This window comes from Myxocyprinus asiaticus, chromosome 42, assembly GCF_019703515.2.
Source record: "Myxocyprinus asiaticus isolate MX2 ecotype Aquarium Trade chromosome 42, UBuf_Myxa_2, whole genome shotgun sequence".
In the NCBI taxonomy this organism is placed as follows: domain Eukaryota; kingdom Metazoa; phylum Chordata; class Actinopteri; order Cypriniformes; family Catostomidae; genus Myxocyprinus; species Myxocyprinus asiaticus.
Genome location: NC_059385.1, coordinates 21,375,831 through 21,397,722, shown reverse-complemented (window position 1 = coordinate 21,397,722; position 21,892 = coordinate 21,375,831). Strand labels below are relative to the sequence as shown.

At 46.4% G+C, this 21,892-nt stretch overlaps 1 protein-coding gene across 1 annotated transcript in view; it reads right to left on the bottom strand.

Annotated features, from left to right (window-relative positions):
- Positions 1 to 21,892, bottom strand: part of LOC127432237 (docking protein 1-like) — a 29,739-nt gene that overhangs the window by 4,949 nt on the left and 2,898 nt on the right. The window contains exons 3-4 of the mRNA XM_051683152.1: positions 21,362 to 21,470; positions 36 to 208 (exon numbers count right to left, since the gene is read on the bottom strand). Coding sequence (XP_051539112.1) covers positions 36 to 208; positions 21,362 to 21,470 — 282 coding nt within the window. The remainder of the gene's footprint in view (positions 1 to 35; positions 209 to 21,361; positions 21,471 to 21,892) is intronic.

The window sequence follows — 21,892 nt, the reverse complement described above, 5'->3', positions numbered from 1 at the left end:
AATTTTAGTGAATGCTCAAATCTTTGTCAGCTTACCGTGTCTTGTCCAAACTTTCTAACGTAGCAATATGGCCATTTGAAAAGCACCTCCTTAGTTTTATAGTGCTTCAGCAGTAAGCAATCAGGCTGTGGAGTAAGGATATATTCCCCATACAGATTACACCGAAGTGCAGCCTCTGTTCCCACTGCTATAACCAGAAAATCTCGAACTTCAAGACAAAAAAAAACGTAATCATGAGTCTCTGCAGTCTACACTTAATGCAGTATGACATCAGAAAATACAGGGAAACATCTTGTCAATTCAAATTCAAACTTAATTTACATTTATTAAAGTGCACCAAGTAATTCATTCAGCTTAAAAAGAGTTTTACACCTAAAGTAATGAATAGTGCTATTGACAAATATGTTTAAAATGACGTACACCGTTCATGAGAAGACCCCAGTTGTATCAATGGACTGGAAAAAGCTATTTAATTTGCAAATGGAGGGTCACCACATCATGTTGGCTTTCATGTTGAGATCAGATGGCCAGCTGAAAATGACCCATTACTGGTAACACTGATAGTCAGTTACAGAATAAATTAATCAGTGGTTACAAATACATGTGCATTAAGTAGTAATGTTTTTTTTTTGTTTTTTTGTTTTTTGCGTAATGCTGTATCCACACCAACAGATGTCAGTATAAAGTCCAAAACAGTCAAATAAAAGTGAGCCTACCCATTTTTAGCCAACAAGAAAGGCTCTCTTTGGCAATAATTTTGCTGACATGTGTTTGGAGGGTGGGGTTTTGGAGTGAGGGCATGTGATTGAAGGGATGGGGACAGTCTAATTCAGTGTTGAAATAACAAGATGGTGAAATCGCAAGTTGGCTCGAACAAAAAAGGTACAACTTTTACTCCAATGGAGAAAAAGAAACAAACCAATTAATTATTTTATTATGCAGTTTAACCCCTAAGCAAAACCTAAGCCTAACCAAAAAGTCTAACCCCATATCCAAATCCTAAACCAAACCATGATTTTAATAGGAAAATAACCTTTGTGTACCACGGAAGAAAGAAAACATAGGGGTATGGAATGAGACAAGGGAAGCGTGTTACAGGTTATTGACTTAATAAATAATGGAACTAGTTACCAAATTTGTTTACTAAAATTTCCTTAATTATAAAGTGTTGGAGCATTTGATATCTGTGTTGTATCAGTTTAGAATTCTGTTTGTTATATGGTTGGTCTGTATGGGAATAAAAGTCGTATTTTTTTGTACAAGTCATGTGAAACCTTACGGTTTCGCCATCTTGTACTAATTATTACGAGTTGTCATGAAACTGTGTTGGCTAGTCTTGCAAAGTCAACAAAACAACTGAAAGTGAGTAGAGTATTTGTATCCACTCATTTTTCTGTCACTTAAACGCACACTTATACCAGAAGTCAGCAGGGAACACAACCTATTGCTTTTCCTCTGGAGAAAGCTTTCAAATTTAAAATTGAATGTCCATGGGAGCAGGCAGAAGTCAGAGGAGGCAGCCTTGTCTAAGTTCAGCCTTTGTTCCTTCAGTATATGTTCACAGCTGTCATTTTCTGAGCCTCTTCCTCCCCGTTCTACATCTTCCAGGATGAAACAAAGTGTTGGCTTACTGCCCTGTGAGGCTTCACCCGTGACCATGTATGTCAGATTTATTTGTTTTTCCTGCTTGTTTTTGTTTGTAGCGGTGCTCAGGGAGAAAGCTACAAGCAGCCACGCAGTGTTGAAGCATGAAACACACATGAAGCATGACTCAGTTAACCTGGATGACTCACTGGACACATGATGTTGTTAGTTTCAGTCTTAAAGCTTTAGATTTAAAGACAAAAACTGTGTGATGACTCTATGGGTGTCACTTTGTTTTAATAAGGGTGGGGGGGGGGGTGGCGTGTGACGTCACGAAATTGCAAAGGTGGATGCAATCCCATAATACAGTGTCACAAGCTCATTCTAAATGGATTTTGAAGTGAAAGAAGTATTGATTATAAATGTAATTCTTTCAACAATTAAATACATTGAACAAAATACTTTGATAAATCGCTAATTGATCAAAATAGTTCAATTAGCACAAATAGTAATTAAAAAAATTAGAAGCTGCCAATGTACAACGTTCCGAATCAGTCACTTAGGAGGTTCCATTTCTGTTAGACTGCCTTATGTTCACACTACATGATTTTAGCCTTGATTTTCCACCTGCCGACAGTTAATGGAGATTGCCGACAAAAGCCTGAAATCAGAGGCAAATCGGTGCTCGCCCCCGTGAACGACGATCGCTATGTGTGAATTTTCAAAGATGCGATCTGAGAGATGCACCAATGTGTTGCAGATACCCGAGAGATATTCAGCAGGTTAAATATCTAGACCTGTCTGCGACTCCAAGTCCTGGAGTGTGAAATGTGTTTTGATGTGTCATCTGCTGCTGCTCCCTGAACCCAGTCTTTTCATGCCTCTATTTGTATGGTGAGCACAATAATATAGATTCTATCAGAATAAATTGGCTTAAATAGAGTTTCTATCAGAATAAATTTGCATACACATAAGCTTTTCAATTATTTGAAACAAAGTACAAACACGTCCTTGTCGAGCCACAACACCAGCAGGCAGCTACCTGCATTCATTGCAAAATTATTTATTTACCTCCAACTCTCTCTGCTGCCCGTATCTCCCCAACCATTATCTCCTCCATATTCTTTTCTTTTTTGGTTTTTCGCTGCAAATCAGTGCACAAACAACTTGGATCGCAAGCTTCTTGCAGACCACCATTTTTAGAGGGAAGAACTCCAGTCTCGCGTGAGAACTCCTGTCTCACGCCTAATCTTACGTCATTTCCTGTATCACTTCTCGCATGTGTTTTGTTGTGAAATGTAGTTTGGAGACCAAACAAGAATTGTCAGGGATTCTTCCTAGTGAAATATTTTGTAATGTGTGATCCCCTGTCGCCGATCCCTCATATAATGTGCAATCCACAGCAAATTCAAGATACCCCATTATAGACAGACAGTTGTGTAGTGTGAAAAGAACAGCAATCTGACGACATTGAAAGTCGTGTAGTGTGTTTGCAGTATTAGAAGGCAGCTTCCACATTTACTTGAATGCCCTTGATTTTTATAATGCTATTGTTAAGGAGTTTTGTTCATTATCTAGGTTGTCAAAAATGCATGCATACCTCATGAAAATGCTGTTCCCTTTCTGTCACTCACTCGATGTTGTGTAGATGTAGTGACACTAGGGGTTCGCTCCTGAGAGCCCCAATCACCTTTGCTTTATTCAGAAAAGGCCAATGAAAATTGGTGAGTGGAATTTGCATGCCGCTCTCCACCAAGGACATACGGGTATAAAAGGAGATGGCGTGCACCACTCATTCAGACTTGTTCTTCGGAGCTGAGTGCATGTGTATGTTCATCCCGTCACCTCTCTATCTGTTACTGGAATTACGGCACGTATCAGCGATCACCCTCGCACGGTCAAGTGTTGTGCTTCCCCTGGGCGCTTCGGCGGCTGAGTCCACAAGTGTAAAAAAGAGTATATTCAAAAGAGTATATTTTCTCTAAAAGAGCTTGCACAAACAATTGGAGTTTTTTAAAGAAGTCCTTTCGCCTTTATGCTACAGGGTGTGGCCGTTATCTCTCCCCACCGGATGGCCACAAAATCTGTCTCGAGTGCTTGGGTTGCCAGCACGCCAAGGCAGCTTTTGTGGAGGGGTCATGTTCTCACTGTGAGAACATGCCCATGAGAACTTTGCGGTCACAGCTCTCTTCCTTCTTCGTGAAGCAGAGAGCCACTGCGGCTGCTTCTCGACCCGGTCCGTCCTGGGTTGAAACTCAGGCGGCTGGGTCGGCGAGCGATCTGGATGTGGATATGGGAGCATTTCTGCCGGCTCAGTCCCCGCGGTCCTCCCATCCTCCAGCACGCTCGTTCTGCCCAGTAGAGTTCACAAGCGATGCAGGTGGTCCACCTCAGGGTGGATTTAATATCTCGTTCAGGGCTTGCGACAAGGATGAGTTATCAGTCGCAGCATCGGAGGGTGGGCTTCTGCTTTCGGAAGCGGACGAATCTTCTGAGCTCCCACTCTTGTGTGGTAGAGCTCAGGATGAGGCAGATACTGAGATGGCAGCCATGCTTGCCTGGGCGGCTGCGAATATCGGGCTTGAGCGGAACCCTCCGCCCTGCCCTGAGCATTTGCAGCTGGATGATTGGTTTCTGGGCCCCAGTGCCCTTCTTCCCGGAAGTGCACGAGGAGCTCATGAAGTCATGGAAGGCGCTTTTCTCTGCTCGTACATGCTTCGTGAGCTCGTCCACCCTAACTATCCTCAACGGTGGAGCGGCTAAGGGATATGTTGAGCTTCCCCAGGTAGAGCGCGCTGATGCGGTGCATTTATGCCCGCAGGGCGCAGCCACCTGGAGGAACCGACCAAGGCTCCCTTCCAAGGCGTGTAAGTTTTCTTCATCATTAGTGGCGAAGGCTTACAATGCCGTGGGTCAGGCCGCCTCCGCCCTGCATGCCATGGTTATCCTGCATGTCCACCAGGCCAAGGCGCTTAAAGATCTGCACGAGGGTAGGACAGTTCCAGGGCTTATGCAGGTACTGTGCACTGCGACCGACCTCGCTCTACGGGCGATGAAAGTCATGGTGCGTGCCCTGGGCCAGACGATGTCCACCTTGGCGGTCCAAGAGCAGCATCTGTGGCTCAACCTTGCGGAGATGCGTGACGCTGAGAAGGTCCGCGTTCACGATACACCTATCTCCCAAGGGAGAACCCATCAGTTCTCGACGGTGAAGAAGCAGACGGAGGCCATCAAACACATCCAGCTGTGGCGCAATGAGCAGTATCTCACATTCCCTTGTTCTCCATCACAAAACAAAGCCGGCAAACAGGTAATGGGCCGCTCGCCTGCCTCAGCCACCATTGCGGACTCCACCTCGGGTTGATGCATATGAGACCGCTCCAGCACTGGCTACAGACTCGAGTCCCGAGGTGGGCATGGCACCACGGCACCCAGCGTGTGACTATCACACCACGGTGCTGCCATACTTTCAGCCCTTGGTCAATTCTGGCATTTCTATGGGCAGGGGTTGCCTTAGAGCAGGTCTCGAGGTGCGTCGTGGTCACGACAGATGCCTTGAATTCGGGCTGGGGTGCCGTGCAACAGGCAGGCAGTATCGAGGCTCTGCCTGCAATGACACATCAACTGCCTAGAGTTGCTGGCAGTATCGCTGGCTCTGTGGCGGCTTCGGCCATTGATTCAGGTCAAGCACGTGTTGGTCCGGACGGACAACACAGCGACCATGGCGTACATAAACCGCCAGGGCGGCGTACGCTCACGTCGCATGTCGCAACTCGTCTGCCGCCTGCTCCTTTGGAGTCAGCAAATGTTGAAGTCTCTGCGAGCCACTCACCTCCCGGGCATCCTCAACCATGCAGCGGATGTGCTCTCACGACATGTAACGCTCCGCAGAGAGTAGAGGCTCCACCCCCACACAGTCCAGCTAATTTGGGAGAGATTCGGGGAGGCGCAGGTGGACCTGTTCACCTCCCAAGAGTCCTCTCATTGCCCCCTTTGGTACTCCCTCTCCGAGGCTCTCCGAGGCACGGATGCCTTGGTGCACAGCTGGCCTTGGGGGCTGCACAAGTACGCGTTTCCCCCAGTGAGCCTTGTTGCACAGACATTGTGCAAAGTCAGGGAGGATGGGCAGCAAGTCCTGATGGTTGCACCGTACTGGCCCAACAGGACTTTTTTCTCAGACCTGATGCTACTGGCAGTAGCCCCTCCCTGGCGCATTCCCCTGAGGCAGGACCTTCTCACTCAGGGGCAGGGCACGCTCCGGCACCCGCGGCCAGACCTCTGGAACCTCCACATCTGGCTCCTGGATGGGACACGGGAGACCTAGCAGGCCTTCCGCCAGCAGTGATAGACATGATCACTCAGGCCAGAGCCCCCTCCATGAGGTGGCTGTACGCTTTGAAGTGGCGTCTCTTCGCAAATTGGTGTTCTTCCCATGGGATCCACAGAGATGCGCGGTCGGGTCTGTGTTGTCCTTCCTACAGGAGGGGCTGAAAGAGGGTGTATGTGGCTGCTATAACAGCGTATCACTATATTCTGGGTGGAAGACCCTCACGGCAGCATGACCTGATCACCAGGTTCCTCAAGGGCGCAAGGAGATTGAATCCTCCTAGGCTGCACCTGATTCCCCCTTGGGATCTCTCTGTGGTCCTACCTGCCCTATAGAGAGCCCCCTTTGAGCCCCTGGAGCAGGCAGAGCTCAGCACTTTGTCACTGAAGACGGCCCTCCTGGTGGCGCTCACTTCTATCAAGAGGGTTGGGGACCTGCAGGTGCTCTCTGTCACCAGCGAACGCCTGGAGTTCGGGCCGGCACACTCTTATGTGATCTTGAGATCCCGGCCCGGTTACGTGCCCAAAGTGCCAGTCGGGTGTATCGCTTGCATTTGCGCCTTTCCCCTTTCAAGGTGATGATGTGCACTATCTTGTCTACAACAGTTCCCCCGCAACTGGTGAACACTGGACACCTCTTTAATTTCTTAAGCACTGTTCGGTGACAAACTTGGTGGAGGAGTAACGCCGCCAGGCCCAGTACTCGTGGTATGCCCCTTTTCAGGTGAGCCTGTGTACTTGGGCTCAGTGCTCCATACATGGTGATTCCCCCCTAGGTAATCACGTATGATGCGTTTCCACTGTTTGGTTCCCCTCAGGTGAACCCCCATCTTGACAGAGCTTCGCTCTGCCTCGGCCACTGTTGCTGTATACACTCTCCGTAGATAGGGTCCTCCCCAGTGACATCATTCCATATGTGAACTTCCCCGTCGGTAAGGCCATATGAGGTATTCTCCACTTGTTAACCTCCCTCCGGTAGGATGTGGTCTCCATAGTGCTCTCCCTCCTGGAGAGGGAAGAGCACTTCCCCAGCGCTATTCTAGCAGGTGCTCGGTGGGAAATTGCTTAATACAAAAATCAGGAAAGGCTACTGCCTGTAGCCTCCTCGGGTATGTGCCTCCTCCCACCCTTAACAGGACCAGGGAGAGGCCTTACCTAACTCGCTGGAAGGTCACGACATGGTTGAGCGCTCACTGTGAGGCACGCAGCAGCTTGCCTGTATCCGCTCCTCCATACCTCGTGACACGGTTCAGTGCCTGCGGTGTTTCGTATAGGATCCCCTAGTGTCACTACATCAACACAACGTCGAGTGAGTGACAGACAGGGAACGTCTTGGTTACTTATGTAACCTCTGTTCCCTGATGGAGGGAACGAGACATTGTGTCCCTCCTGCCGCAGCACTGAACCGACCGCTGACATGGCCGGGACTCTCTCTCGGCTCCTCAGCACAAATCTGAATGAGTGGTGCATGTCATCTACTTTTATACCCATATGTCCTGGGCGGAGTGCGGCATGCATATTCCACTCACCAATTTTCATTGGCCTTTTCTGAATAAAGCAAAGGTGATTGGGGCTCTCAAGAGCGAACCCCTAGTGTCACTACATCAACACAACGTCTCGTTCCCTCCATCAGGGAACAGAGGTTACATCAGTAACAAAGACATTTTTATCAGTGATGCAACACTTTTTCCCAGATTTGATCAGTGCTTTGACGCAAACCAGGTCAAGACAGTTACTTTTATGTGTTCATGTATGCTAAATTGACTCCTGGTGCCCATCATGATTTCAAGGGTGTCTGATGTGAACTGGTGAGTGTTAATCAGTCTCTGATTGTTGGGTCACTGATTAAAAAGAGTCTTAATGTCCCTTGTTCATCAGATCATCATGCGGTTCACACAGATCAAAAGAGATGATACATCAGTTAGCTGTGAAATATGCAGAAGTGTAGTGCAATTATCTATATATTTATTTATACATTCCTCGCTTTATTTCTCAAGCATCATCTGTATTCTAATTTAAAACATCACAAACAACGTGTGATCAAAAAAATCCTGCCACTAACTGGGTGTCTGCATGTGCAAAGCTTTAAGCCAACAGTTGTATCAAAGGCATGCTTAAACCTGCAGCAGCACCAGTGGTGTTATTAGAGGCCACCACAAAGCTGGTGTGAAGTTCACCTCAAAGTGAAACTGCAACACCTGTATAAATAAGATATTCAGGGACTGTACAGTGGATTCCTGTAGATGCGTCTGGGGTTTTTTTAGTAAGGGAAGGCAAGATAAATGCAATCCCAGTTGCGAGCTACAGATACTATCTTAACTCTCAAACTATAGATCAACGAAAAAAGAAAGAAAGCATACCACTTCCTTCCTATCTGGCTCATGGGTGTACACACTGAGCATCTATGGGCTCAAAATAGACTAGAAGAACTACAACACTAACCCAAAACTGCCTGCTTCTCATAGCAATCCATCTTCATCTGACACACCAACCCTTAACATATCAAGATTCTCATCTTGTTTTGCATGGACAAGTTTAAGGTTATGTTTGTAATGGCATGCTGTTCATGACATTTCTGCAAGATGTATACTAAACACTTTTCTGTGCATGGGCAATGTGATCTCATTCATATATTCCTAAGTATTAGCACAAAAACTGTGATTCTATTGCATGTACAATTCTGTACATTTGCAAAGACACAGAAATTTACAAAATCAACATATTGACAGCATCTTAAGCGTACCCCTTTTAGAGTACATATGAGCAACTTTGGAGATGTACAAATGATACAAATCTTTTTGGGGTTGGGAATGTACACACAAATCAGGAAATGTGTGAAACATGTTTAATATTTCATTAGGTTATGTTTGTAATGGCATATTACTCATTCTGTTTTTGCTGTATACAGAATGTACTGTATACTATGCACAGTATGCACATTTCTATGCATGGGCAATGTGATCTCATTAAAAATCATAGGTGTTCGTGTGTAAAGTGTGGCTCTATCACACTGTACAATTTAGTAAATTTCCATAGATTCCGAAACGAAAATTTAAAACGTAAATCCTTTAGAGATGTACAAATGTTTACCAATCCTTTGGGGGTTCAAAGAATCATTTCGTTCAATCGGAACAATTATGACGGCACACAAAAATCAGGAAATGTATGAAACACACGTTAATATTACATTAGTTTATGTTCATAATAGCTACTACTCATACTATTTCCGCAGTACAAAGGGTGTTATCTATGCACAGTATACACATTTCTATGTAAGGGCAACATGACCCAGGGCCGCCGATAAGTGACGGAAGGGGGGCCCGCTGAATACGTTTTGTACCGGGCCCAAGAATTTCTAACTGCAGCCCTGCATGACCTCATTAATATTCATAGGTATCATACATAAAGTGTGGTTCTATCACATATACGTATTTTCACACAACTGCTTCGACATCAACATTTACAATATCAATGTACTGACAGCATCATATGCGTAAACAACTTTAGAGTGGTACAAATGTGTACAAATCCTTTGTGGTTCAAAGAATCGGACATTTTGGAACAATTGCGACAGCACACACAAATCAGGAAATGAGTGACACATACGTTAATATTACATCGAGGACCAGAATTAATAGCTGCATGATGCATAATTTGTATTGTTTCACATACTATTTAAAAAAAATGTAGGCCATTTTCTATATATACTGTCCAGTATGTAGTAAGCAGCATGCTATTATTTCATTATGAACATAGCTTGAGTTTTGCATCTGTTAAAGACCATTACAAAGTCTCAGATGACACTCAAATGTTGCTTTGCGTCCGCTGTCAATCATACAGTCTTCAAAAACATTCACATAAACACTCTGAAACATTTAAAGATCGAATGAATAAGTCATTGATGCCATTTAAATGGTTTTGTAAACATTAAAACAGATGCCAAAAGTGCCTCATCTGTTTGCCTTTCTGATTGCGAGAATTTCAGCGACTCATGAAGCACCTTGTAAACGTTTAGATTGCACCTGCACGCAGGTGTTTTCTTTGATGTCGAGCTTCTTTCAAAAACATCATACACCACCCACAACCATACCCTAAACAGTCTTGCTCATCCAATCAAATCTGTCAGGGGGTGGTTGCAATCCAATTATCTCAAAACTGCTGCGAGCCTGACCTCTAGCAGATATCTTTAAACTAACCATCACATTGGATTTAAGAGACAGGCAGCTACACTGCAATGTATTGCAGATTAGCTTGACAACTACATTGAGATCTCTTTCAAAACTTTGTTAGTTTGTATGTTTTATTTAATAATGAGCATTTTGTTGAATGTACATATCAGAATATTAATTATAAGGAACATTAAGAGACAGTTAAGGAATTTGATCATGATTATGAATACTAGATTGTTTCATTTTGTACATAGGTGTGAGGGATGCTTGTGGGTAGTTGCCAGAACATTGCAATGCGGTTACTAAAGTGTTCTGATGATTTTTTAGTACATTACTATGTTGTTGTTAGGGTGTTATGGTTGGTTGCTAGGTAGATGCTTACTGGCCTCCAAGTCTCTATAATAATCTGTTCCCTATATATGGTTCGGGTCCCTCTTTCAGTTTAAGTGTACGAGAATTGTTTCCATTTTAATCGTCCATCAGGTGAAAATTACTTAAAAAATAATACACCTCTCCTCAACAAGTTGCATGATTAATAGAGCAATAGTAATAGTGCTGCTTTCTTGCTTTAGAAAGCACCATTAATAATCACTTAATCTTTGAGCCTAGTGGTTTACTCAAAATTGAAAGCAGTTTGCTCAGATACTCAATCAAGGACACAGAAACTTTAGGTTACTCACGTAACCCCAGTTCTCTGAGAACAGGAGTGAGCGATCTCACTATGGGAATTCGCCTCTGGTGTATCCAACACTGGAAGCAATGACACCACATCTGTCGGCAGACAGACCAATCACAGCAGTGATTGTCAGCAGCCATATCACCCTGTAGCTAAAGACCGTTTGCCCACTGAAGCTAAGCAGGGTTGAACCTGATCAGTACCTGGATGGGAGACCTCCTGGGGAAAACTATGGTTGCTGCTGGAAGAGGTATTAGGGAGGCCAGTGGGGGGTGCTCACCCTGTGGTCTGTGTGGGTCCAATGCCCCAGTATAGTGACAGGGACACTATATTGTAAAAAGGCACCATCCTTTGGATGAGATGTTAAACCGAGGTCCTGACTCTCTGTGGTCATTAAAAATCCTTTGATACTTCTTGAAAAGAGTAGGGGTGTAACCTTCCTAATAATTCCCATCCATTAATTGGCTCAATAACTCTACTCTTTCCTCTCCACCAATAGCTGTATGGTGAGTGTACTGGCACACTATGGCTGCTGTTACATCATTCAGGTGGATGCTGCACACTGGTGGTGGTTGAGGAGAGTCCTCTGTTCACTGTGTAAAGCGCTTTGAGTGTAGTGTCAGAAAAGTGCTATATAAATGTAATGTTCATTCATTCATTCATTCAGTGATAAGGGAGCCCCACCTGCCTTTATAAGACACTGCCATAGGTATCTTCTTCATTCTCCGCATATCTCTTCTCCATGCAGCTGCAAGGAGGGAAGTGTGGTGAGATACCTCACTCCAGTTATCAGAGAACCAGGGTTATGTGAGTAACTTAAAGTTCTCTTTCTAACATTCATTCGGTATCTCACTATGGGATATAACCAACTACCGTATTGCAGATATGCTGTCTGAAGCAGACCGTCAACCGACTTGTAGTGTCTAATGTACAACCACCTAATAAATTTGCAAAGAATGTATGGGGGGGAAACAAAACTCACCACCTGAGGGTGAAGCTTCCACTCTCCATACAGAGGATTCCTCCTGGACAGGAGATCAGCTCCCATATTCATCACTCCCGGAACGTGCATTGTCCGCAATGAGAGAAAGCGCACACTGCTCCACACAATCAGCTTTTGTGCCAAGCTGTGAAGTCACTGTGAACGTGTGCCCCCTTGTCTGTTTATGTATGCCACTGTTGTCATGTTGTCTGATCTGACTAGCACATGGTGGCTTTGAAGGAACAGTGCAAATGCTTCAATGCTAGAAACACTGTCAGTAACTCCAGAAAGTTTTTGTGTGCATTGCGTAGTGATGCGGGCCAAACCCCATTCACTATTCTGCCTTCGCACACCGCACCCCAACCTGTGAATAATGCGTCTGTCGTCACCACTTTCCTCAGAGAGACCACCCCAAAGGGATTCCCCTGTGAAGGAAAGCGGGGATTATCCCGTGACAGAGAGCGAGCATCCCCTCTGACGTCACTCTTACTTTGTGATTTAAGTGACGGTGAGGACACAAGTGCTGCGCTGCTATCCAGTGCTGAAACTCTCTCATTCGCAATAGTCACAATGGAATGACTGATGCCGTCGAGACCATCAGACCCAATAAGCATAGACACAGGCATAGTCATAATGAGACTTTTTTCGCTCTCTGAAAAAGGGATAAACAGCTGCGAATCAATCCGATGCGCTCCTCTGACAGAAACGCTCGATACAGATCGGAATTTAATCTGAGACCCAGATATATTATCTCCTGCGAGGGCACTAGACAGCTCTTTGTCTCATTTATTTTGAGAACTATGTTCTTTAAATGAGACACCAGCACTCTTGTATCTATCTCTGTTTTCTGCCACGACAGAACACAGAGCAGTAGATCGACTAGGTAAGCAGACTCATTAATCTCAGTGGCTTTAGCGCTGCTTCCACTCACTTGCTGAACACTCTCGGTGCTAATGACAGTCCGAAAGGCACCATCAAAAATTTGTAGGCTACTCCCCGATAAGCAAACCTTAGGAATTTTCTGTGTGACGACTAAACACCAATGTGAAAATATGCGTCTTTCAGATTGACTGATGTAAACCAGTCTCTGGGATGAACAAATTTAGAGAGCGTTTTGAGTGAGAGCATTTTGAATTTGTACCTTCTGAGGTGTTTGTTGAGGTTTCACAAATCCAGAATGGGACGGAGACCTCCCCCTCTCTTGGGGATGACCTCTGCCAGCACCACCCTCATAGCTCTTTTGCTCAGCAAATTGGCTATTTCTTCCTCCAAAATCTGAGCCGACTCCCCCTCTGCTGTTGACATTAACACCTTGTTGAAGAGAGGTGGTTTTATAGCGAATTGCAGGCGATAACCTTGTTCTATTGTCGATAAAAACCCAGGGGTAGACTGCGCATGCATGACAACTTTCAGCGTGAGCAGAGGGGGGCCCACTGTATCTCTCGCTCACCAATGGTTTTGCGGCACCATCTAGCAACAGAGCTGGGGATTGCAAATCCAAATTTTACATTATTTGGGAGCTTTTTGTGTTTATTTTCACACATTGCTGTGCCCTCGGCCCACTGCTTGGATACAGAGAGTCATTTTATTTTTGTAACACTCATGATTTGGTGCAAACTGTCCTTGTCTCTCTTTTCTGACCCCGTGGGTGGAGAGGGGAAATGCAAACTGAGAGGCACTGGGGTGACTGGTGACAACACTCTCCTTAAACTCTTTTTGTAAGAGCTGTGCAACACGAAACTTAGTTTCGACTCCCCTGCTGAGTCCTCTTGGCTGGAGGGGGGGAAAACAAATTCTCTTCTTGAGGAAGGAGTGGAAAAGAGACTCCGGGAGTGCTGTTCACCCACTTCATATCCCAAACTAGAACACTGGATGTGTTGCCCGCCTTTTCTTGTTCCCCTGAGGGTTAGACGGGCGATGTTTGGCAGCCACCGCCGCAAAAGAAGACTAACTTCTCAGCTGGGGCTGTTTCGGCTGTGGCCCTCCCTGCACTGACTGCTGGGGCGGGGGGGGGGGCCTGGTCTGGGTCCTGAATCCAGATTTCCCACCTCTAAAATGGGTTGGGAACCAAGAACATGATGGCTGTGGAGCTTAAGCAGTGACTTTTTGGGGAAGGCAAGTTTCAAACACCTCCAAATTTAGGCCGACAATCTCTCCATCACATCCTGGCAATGAAGGGGGAGTGGGCGAAAAGGCCGCCCAACGATCGGGGTGGAAGTGATTTGCCATTGATGCCTCGGCCGGAGGGGGGTGGACATCCCTAGATCATCCATCCCGTGCACATCCAGCCTAGAGAAACCTTTAACGGCTTGTCCCAGAAACGTTGCATCTCCGCAACACACACAGGGATGGCAGGAATCAATTGTTTTACCGGGGCAGCACGAGACGGCAGCCGTTTATCGCCATACAAGTCTCTCTCTGCACCCTGACCCCGAGACAGGTGACAGAGAGCAGGTGGGAATCCTTGGGCGAGATCATAGATCCACAAGCGCACAGACGGTAGGGATCCTTCCCCTTCGCTCTGCCGTTCGGTGAGCTCACAATCACCATTACAGAAACCTGAGCTCAAGAACACAGAGCCAGTTCATTACAACATGTCACTCGATTCTGTGGTAATTCCCGGATCTCTCCTTAATGTGATAAGACCAGCCGATCTGCCACACCACCACGACATGCAGGAGAGGGTAGAAGCTATAACCGCTTTTGACTCTATGGAAAAAATATATAACTCCACCTTGATGCGCTGGTTTACGCCTGAAGAAACAATATCGACACAGCAGAAAAGCATATTCACATCGACAGTGAATATATTCGTAAAAGAAAAAAACACGCTCTGTGACGTACCTGAAAGCTCATCTAACGAACTGTTTAGCGACCACTCATTGCAAGTCCTGCTGAGAATAGCTTCCAATAATCTTCACGGGTAAGAGAACTAGAATGAAGAAGAGACTTGTGGCAGTGTCTTATATAGGGAGGTGGGGCTCCCTTTTCACTGCTGTGATTGGTCTGTCAGCTGACAGATGTGGTGTCATTGCTTCCAGTGTTGGATACGCCTGAGGTGAATTCCCATAGTGAGATACCAAGCGAATATTAGAGAGAAAATTTGTTCTTTTGGTGTAGTTTGATGCAAAGAGTTTTACACGTTTTTATATTCAAGGATAAGTTACATAACCTGAATAGTCTTTAGTTCTCATAATAGCCTCTAATAGTCTCTTTTTTCTTTGTAAATGGAGAAGTTTGGATTTATCTGAAGAATTCTTATGATGGCATGTAATACAGCAAAATGAGGAATTGTCACCTCTCTGCCAAAAATAGAAAGTCTTGAAGTTCATGAAGTACTGGTTTTCAGTTAGATACGTTTCCTTATCCACCTTCCTTCCTCTCTCTCTCTAGCTCTCTTTCTCTTTTAGTCTCCATTTTCGCTCACCTCTCTCTCCTCCTCTCTTTTAACATGTTGTATGTTCTGCTCTAAAAAGTAGCACAACAGAACCCAGACAAGGCCCTTATGACAGTCTGAGCTCTTTCACCCGCAATGCTAAAACGGAAGTTGGAGCTATTGTATGGCCTACTGTTCTTCTTTCAGCTCACAAAATGAACTGACCAATGCTGTCTGAGACTCACTGGCACCTGATGTTGAGATTTGGACTTGCAACAACACAATTTATCAACTACAGAGGAAAATGTGGATGGCGAACACTTGCCTTTGCAAAAGTAGCTCCTAAGTTGTCCTAAGTAGTTGTGTAAAAAGTGCCCACCTCCAAGTCTCCAACACAGTCCTCCTCAATATGTCGAACGACTTGAAGTATAATTCATAGTTGAAGCACAAATGGATGTTGGACGAGTTATGCACCAAATTTTAAAACAGGTGTTTGGGGTTTGTTTAAATCCTTAATCCTAAATACAATAAGAGGATGAGGGTCAAAAGGAGGACGTATCTAAATCTGAAAACAGTGAAAATTTCACTGCTCAGCGAGTATTGACGATGACTGCCACCTCTGGAGTCATGAGTTCGAGTCCAGGGTGTGCTGAGTGACTCCAGCCAGGTCTCCCAAGCAACCAAATTGGCCCGGTTGCTAGGGAGGGTAGAGTCACATGGGGTAACCTCCTTGTGGTCATGATTAGTGGTTCTCGCTCTCAATGGGGCGCGTGGTAAGTTGTGCGTGGATCGCGGAGAGCAGCATGAGCCTCCATATCCGGAGTCTCCGTGGTGTCATGTACAACAAGCCACGTGATAAGATGCACGGACTGAGGTGAGTAACTGCGCCACTACGAGGACCTACTACGTTGGTCCAAATTGGGGATTATATATTTTTTTAAAAAACAACAAAAAAACAACAACAAAAAAAACACCCATGGCAAAAGTTGTGCCCTATATCAATGATACTCATGGGCCAATAAAATGTCTTGAGCTGGATGAAAAGGAAGCAGGAGGAAGTCAATAAGAAGTTGCCTGAATCTGTGACAGCTTGAACCCCTCTACTTCATTTCATTTGTCATCTCCCCTGAATGAGCTCTCTCTATACATACACCTAAAAACAGTGTCCCTTCTTTCCTGTCCTTTAATGGAGTCAACGTTGGCCACCTGTGGCCCAAATGGACAATTTGACTCAGGCCTGAGGTTTTGCTCGAAAAACAGTTCATCCTTGCAACAGGACAAACTAAAATATCTTCTCTCTCTCCTATCTGTCCCTCCAATGGCACTTATTTTAGGGTGGAACAAATTAAACCAATATCCCTCTGCAGCCTGTGAAATAATAAACTAAAACTAATTATTTTGTATCAAATAAAAATACAAAAATAAAAAATAAAAAAAGTTGGATAGTAGATACTATACATTTCTAATTCTCTCTATCGGAAATACCACACACAAATTAATTTTCATGTTGAACAGTATATAAAAAATAATTTCTTTAGATATTTTTCCCTATACCTTTGTATTAGGACAGTTAAAGACCCCATGAAATGGCTTGACAAATACAGTTTTCTTTCCTATGTTAATATATTTCTTATTGGAAAAGGAATTTTGGGTAGAAAATATTAACTGTCACTCACTCGACGTTGTGTCGATGTAGTGACACTAGGGGTCACTCTTGGGAGCCCGAGACACCTCTGGTCTTTGATAAAAGGCCAATGAAAATTGGCGAGTGGTATTTGCATGCCACTCCCCCGGACGTACAGGTATAAAAGGAGCTGGTATGCAACCACTCATTCAGATTTTCTCTTCGGAGTCGAACGGTCATGCTCACTGAGCTGAATACTACTGTTCATTCACCTCTACTGGATCTGACGGCGCATTTCAGCGGCTTCTCCCCCCTCTGCACTGGTGCACTGCAGAGAATGCCCCTGGGCGCTTCAGCAGAAATAAAAGAGTATATTTCTCTAAAAGAGCGGCACACACGGAACGTCTTTTTAAAGATGCTTTTCCGATTGTGTGTTATTCCTGGTTGCGCTCGTTATCTCTCGCCTTCTGACGGTCACGATCACTGTCTTTCATGTCTGGGCACTGCTCACGCGGAGACAGCGTTCGTGGATGGTCATGTTCTCATTGCGAGAATATGTCCATGGCAACGTTGGGGTCGCGGCTCGCCTTTGTAAGAAAGCAAGACACCCCAGAGGCTCCCGCCTCGGTCCTTTTACCCACGGGTAAGAGGCCAGCGCGGCTAGCACTGGGGGCGATTTGGGGACCCCAGTGGGACCGCCTCTGCCGGGTATCCCCCTGTGGACCTCCCATTCCTCAGCACGCTCGTCTGCCCCAATCGGGCTTCCGGATGAGTCCGCCGGCTCGTCTCATGGCGAGTTCGACCTCTTATTCGGAGCCCGTGAAAGTGATGAGCTCTTGAGCGCAGCATCGGAGAGTGGGCTCGTCCAGTCGGAAGCCTCAGCTGGGCTCCTCCCTTCGGGCTCAACCTGGTGCTCTCACACCTCAGCCGAATAGGGCTTCGGGTCAACTAGGAAAAGAGCAAGCTCCTCCCGGTTCAGAGCATCTCTTTTCTCGGTTTGGAGTTGGACTCAGTCTCCTTGACGGCGCTCCTTACGAACGAGCGTGCCCAGTCGGTGCTGGCCTGTTTGAGGGTGTTCAAACAGAAAACAGCGGTTCCACTGAAACTTTTTCAGAGGCTCCTGGGGCATATGGCATCCTCGGCGGTGGCCACCCCGCTCGGGTTGATGCATATGAGGCCGCTTCAGCATTGGCTCCAGACTCGAGTCCCGAGATGGGTATGGCACCATGGGACACGTCGCGTGGTCATCATGCCGGTCTGTCACCGTCTTTTCAGCCCTTGGACTGACCTCTCATTTCTATGGGCAGGTGTTCCTCTAGAACTGGTCTCCAGGCGCGTCGTGGTCACAACAGACGCCTCCAAAATGGGCTGGGGCACTGTTTACAATGGGCACGTAGCCGCCGGCCTCTGGACAGGTCCGCGACTGCATTGGCACATCAACTGCCTCGAGTTGTTGGCAATTCTGCTCGCCCTGCGGAGGTTTCGACCGTTGATCCAGGGCAAGCACGTGTTAGTTCAGACAGACAACACGACAATGGTAGCATATGTCATCCGCCAAGGCGGTTTGTGCTTTCGTGGTATGTCACAACTCGCCCGCCGTCTCCTCCTCTGGAGTCAGCAGCACTTCAAGTCGCTGCAAGCCACTCACATCCCGGGCAACTTCAACACTACAGCGGATGCACTGTCATGACAAGAGTGGAGACTCCACCCTCAGGTGGTCCAGCTGATTTGGAGTCGATTCGACAGGCACAGGTGCACCTGTTCGCCTCCCAAGAATCCTCCCCACTGCCCACTCTGGTACGCCCTGACCGAGGCCCCCCTCAGCATAGACGCGCTGGCACACAGCTGGCACCCAGCTGGCACCCTGGCATGTGCAAATATGCGTTTTCCCCAGTGAGCCTGCTTGCACAGACCCTGTGCAAGGTCAGGGAGGACGAGGAGCAGGTCGTCCTGGTAGCACCCTACTGGCCCACCCAGACGTGGTGCTCAGACCTCATGCTCCTCGCGACAGTTCCCCCCTGGTGAATTCCCCTGAGGAAGGACCTTCTTTCTCAGGGACGGGGCACCATCTGGCACTCGCGCCCAGACCTCTGGAATCTCCATGTCTGGCCCCTGTTCACTAAGTGGTGTTCTTCCCGTTGGGAAGACCCCCAGATATGCGCAGCCGGATCAGTGCTTTCCTTCCTGCAGGAGAAGTTGGAAGGGAGGCTGTCCCCTTCCACCTTGAAGGTGTACGTTGCCGCCATAGCAGCACACCATGACGCAGTCGACGGTAAGTCCTTAGGGAAGCACGACCTGATCATCAGGTTCCTAAGAGGCGCCAGGAGGCTGAATCCCTCCAGACCGCGCCTCGTTCCCTCATCGGACCTCTGTAGTTCTTCAGGGTCTACAGAGAGCCCCCTTTGAGCCTTTGCAGTCAGCCGAGCTTAAGGCACTCTCCTTGAAGACTGCCCTCCTGACTGCACTCACTTCCATCAAGGGGGTAGGTGACCTGCAAGCGTTCTCTGTCAGCGAAACGTGCCTGGAGTTCGGTCCAGATTACTCTCACGTGATCCTGAGACCCTGACCGGGCTATGTGCCCAAGGTTCCCACCACCCCTTTAGGGACCAGGTGGTGAACCTGCAAGCGCTGCCCCAGGAGGAGCCAGACCCAGCCCTGTCGTCGCTGTGTCCGGTGCACGCTTTATGCATCTATTTGGATCACACGCAGAGCTTTAGAATCTCTGAGCAGCTCTTTGTCTGCTTTGGTGCACAGCGGAAAGGAAGCACTGTCTCTAAGCAGAGGATCACCCATTGGCTCATTGACGCCATAACTATGGCATATGTCGCCTAGGAGATGCCGCCCCCGGTAGGGCTACCAGCCCATTCTACCAGGGGTGTAGCAGCTCCCTGGGCCCTGGCCAGGGGTGCCTCTCTAACAGACATTTACAGAGCAGCGGGCTGGGCAACACCCAACACCTGTGCAAGGTTCTACAACCTCCGGGTGGAACCGGTTTCATCCCAGGTAGTGGCACGCAACACAAGCGGATAAGCCCGGGATAGCTGGCCGGGTGTATCGCTTGCACATAGCGCCTTCCACCTCCCTTGGAGCTGAAGACGTGCGCCATTAATTCCCAGTAGGGTTCACAAACTTTATTCCCTGGTTGACTTCCTCCGAGCCCTGTGGCAGTCGAGTTTTCGGAGAGACTCGCTGCCGGCCCAGTACACACGCTAACTAAGAGCCCTGTTCTGGGGTAGGTGCTCCGCATGTGGCGTTTCCCAGTAAGGCTAACCCCATGCGATGCTAGTTCGTTTCCCTGCTGGCAAACTGCGTCTTCCTTGAGCAGAACCCCTCTGCCCCAGTCTCCATGTTTGTAGTGACTCCTTCCCCATTGGGCAGGATCTACCTTGAAGGCTCTCCACATGGTTGGAAAGACCATGTGACGTATTCTTCCACTTAAATATCCCCCCCTCTCTTTGGGCAAGGTGTGGTCTCCGCGGTGTCTTCCCCTTGGGAGGGACACCCCCCGACTAGACCTGGCGGCCCAGTCGGATAATCCCCCTTCTTTTTTAGGGAGTGGAAAAAGAGAAGAGGAAAAGAGGCCACGACTGGGTTAAGCCTGTCTCTATCTTTGGGTAGTCGACTTGTCCCCAAAAAGGGCCGTTCGACACTCATAACTATGTTGGGGGAGGTTACGTGTCGACTTGGTGCGCTGGCTATGAGGCACACAGCAGTCTGCCCACCACACACCGCCAGTTCACGTAACACAGTTCAGCCAGTTGTGGTGTTTCGTATAGGGACCCCTAGTGTCACTACATCGACACAATGTCGAGTGAGTGACAGATAGGGAATGTTGTCATGGTTACTTGTGTCCCTCCTGCCACAATGCTGACCTACCCGCTGAAATGGCCGGACCTTATATCGGCTCCCCAGCATAAAACCTGAATGAGTGGTTGCATACCAGCTCCTTTTATACCCGTATGTCCGGGGGAGTGGCATGCAAATACCACTCGCCAATTTTCATTGGCCTTTTATCAAAGATCAGAGGTGTCTCGGGCTCCCAAGAGTGACCCCTAGTGTCACTACATCGACACAACCTCTCATTCCCTCCATCAGGGAACGGAGGTTACACAAGTAACCATGACGATTTATTTAATAGCCAATAGGCTTGTTACATCGGTTAGAGGTGGTAATTGCTGGAGAGATATTCTCAGAGCATTTTATTGGATGAAAAACTGTTTAGTGCAAGATTAGTCATCAATGACTTTGGAAAGACTGTAAATTTTAAATTCATAATTGCATATATTTGCTAAAAGTTAATTTTGTCATCTTTAAGAAGTGTGGATTGCTTCAAAGCTAATATACATGGACTAAAACTCATATTTAACAACATGGCGTCTATAATGGATATGATATTGCATGCAGTTCGGAGTAATAATAAGACTATTCAAATCTTGATTAAAGTTTTGTAATAACAAAAGACCACGTTTACCCTTTTCAATTTGAAAGTTTCTTAGGGTCATTATGCCTCTACAACCTCATTTAAAGTGATAAAGATGGTAGAATAGTAAAGAATATGATTTCATAGAACATGTATTTCACATGTATAGATCGTTGGTTGTAAGTATGACTGTAGTTGCCTTACTGCTGTCTGCTGTCTCATAGAGAGTGTTTTCTTGCATCTCCCTGTAACTGCTCGCAGACTCAGAGTAGGTGCTACTCTGTCTTCGTAATTTTTGTTCAGACTGTGTGTCCTGAAAAACATAACTGGTTTTAAAACATATCTAGCATACAGTATGTGTTTGAAAGTCTGTATTACTGTATGTGGTCAGAAGGAGAGATGGGCATTTTTTTTACATTTCCCTTCATAACTCACAGACTATTACAAATCTCCATATTTTTGTGTAAGAAACATATGTATCTACCACATGTAACTGTACCATTAATAGACTTTCAATGAGAAATACGGAATCATAATATGGAATTCAGTACAAGAAGTCAGAGTGTTACAATTGCAAAAATTTACTGAGGCAATTATAACACTTGAAAAATAAATTGTATTAACTATCTCAAATAAAATCACCCTTCAAAGTAATAATATCATTACTTTAATACCTATTAATATTGTTGAATAGTTTTCACCTGTATATAGTGCTAATTCTTTCATCAGTCAGGA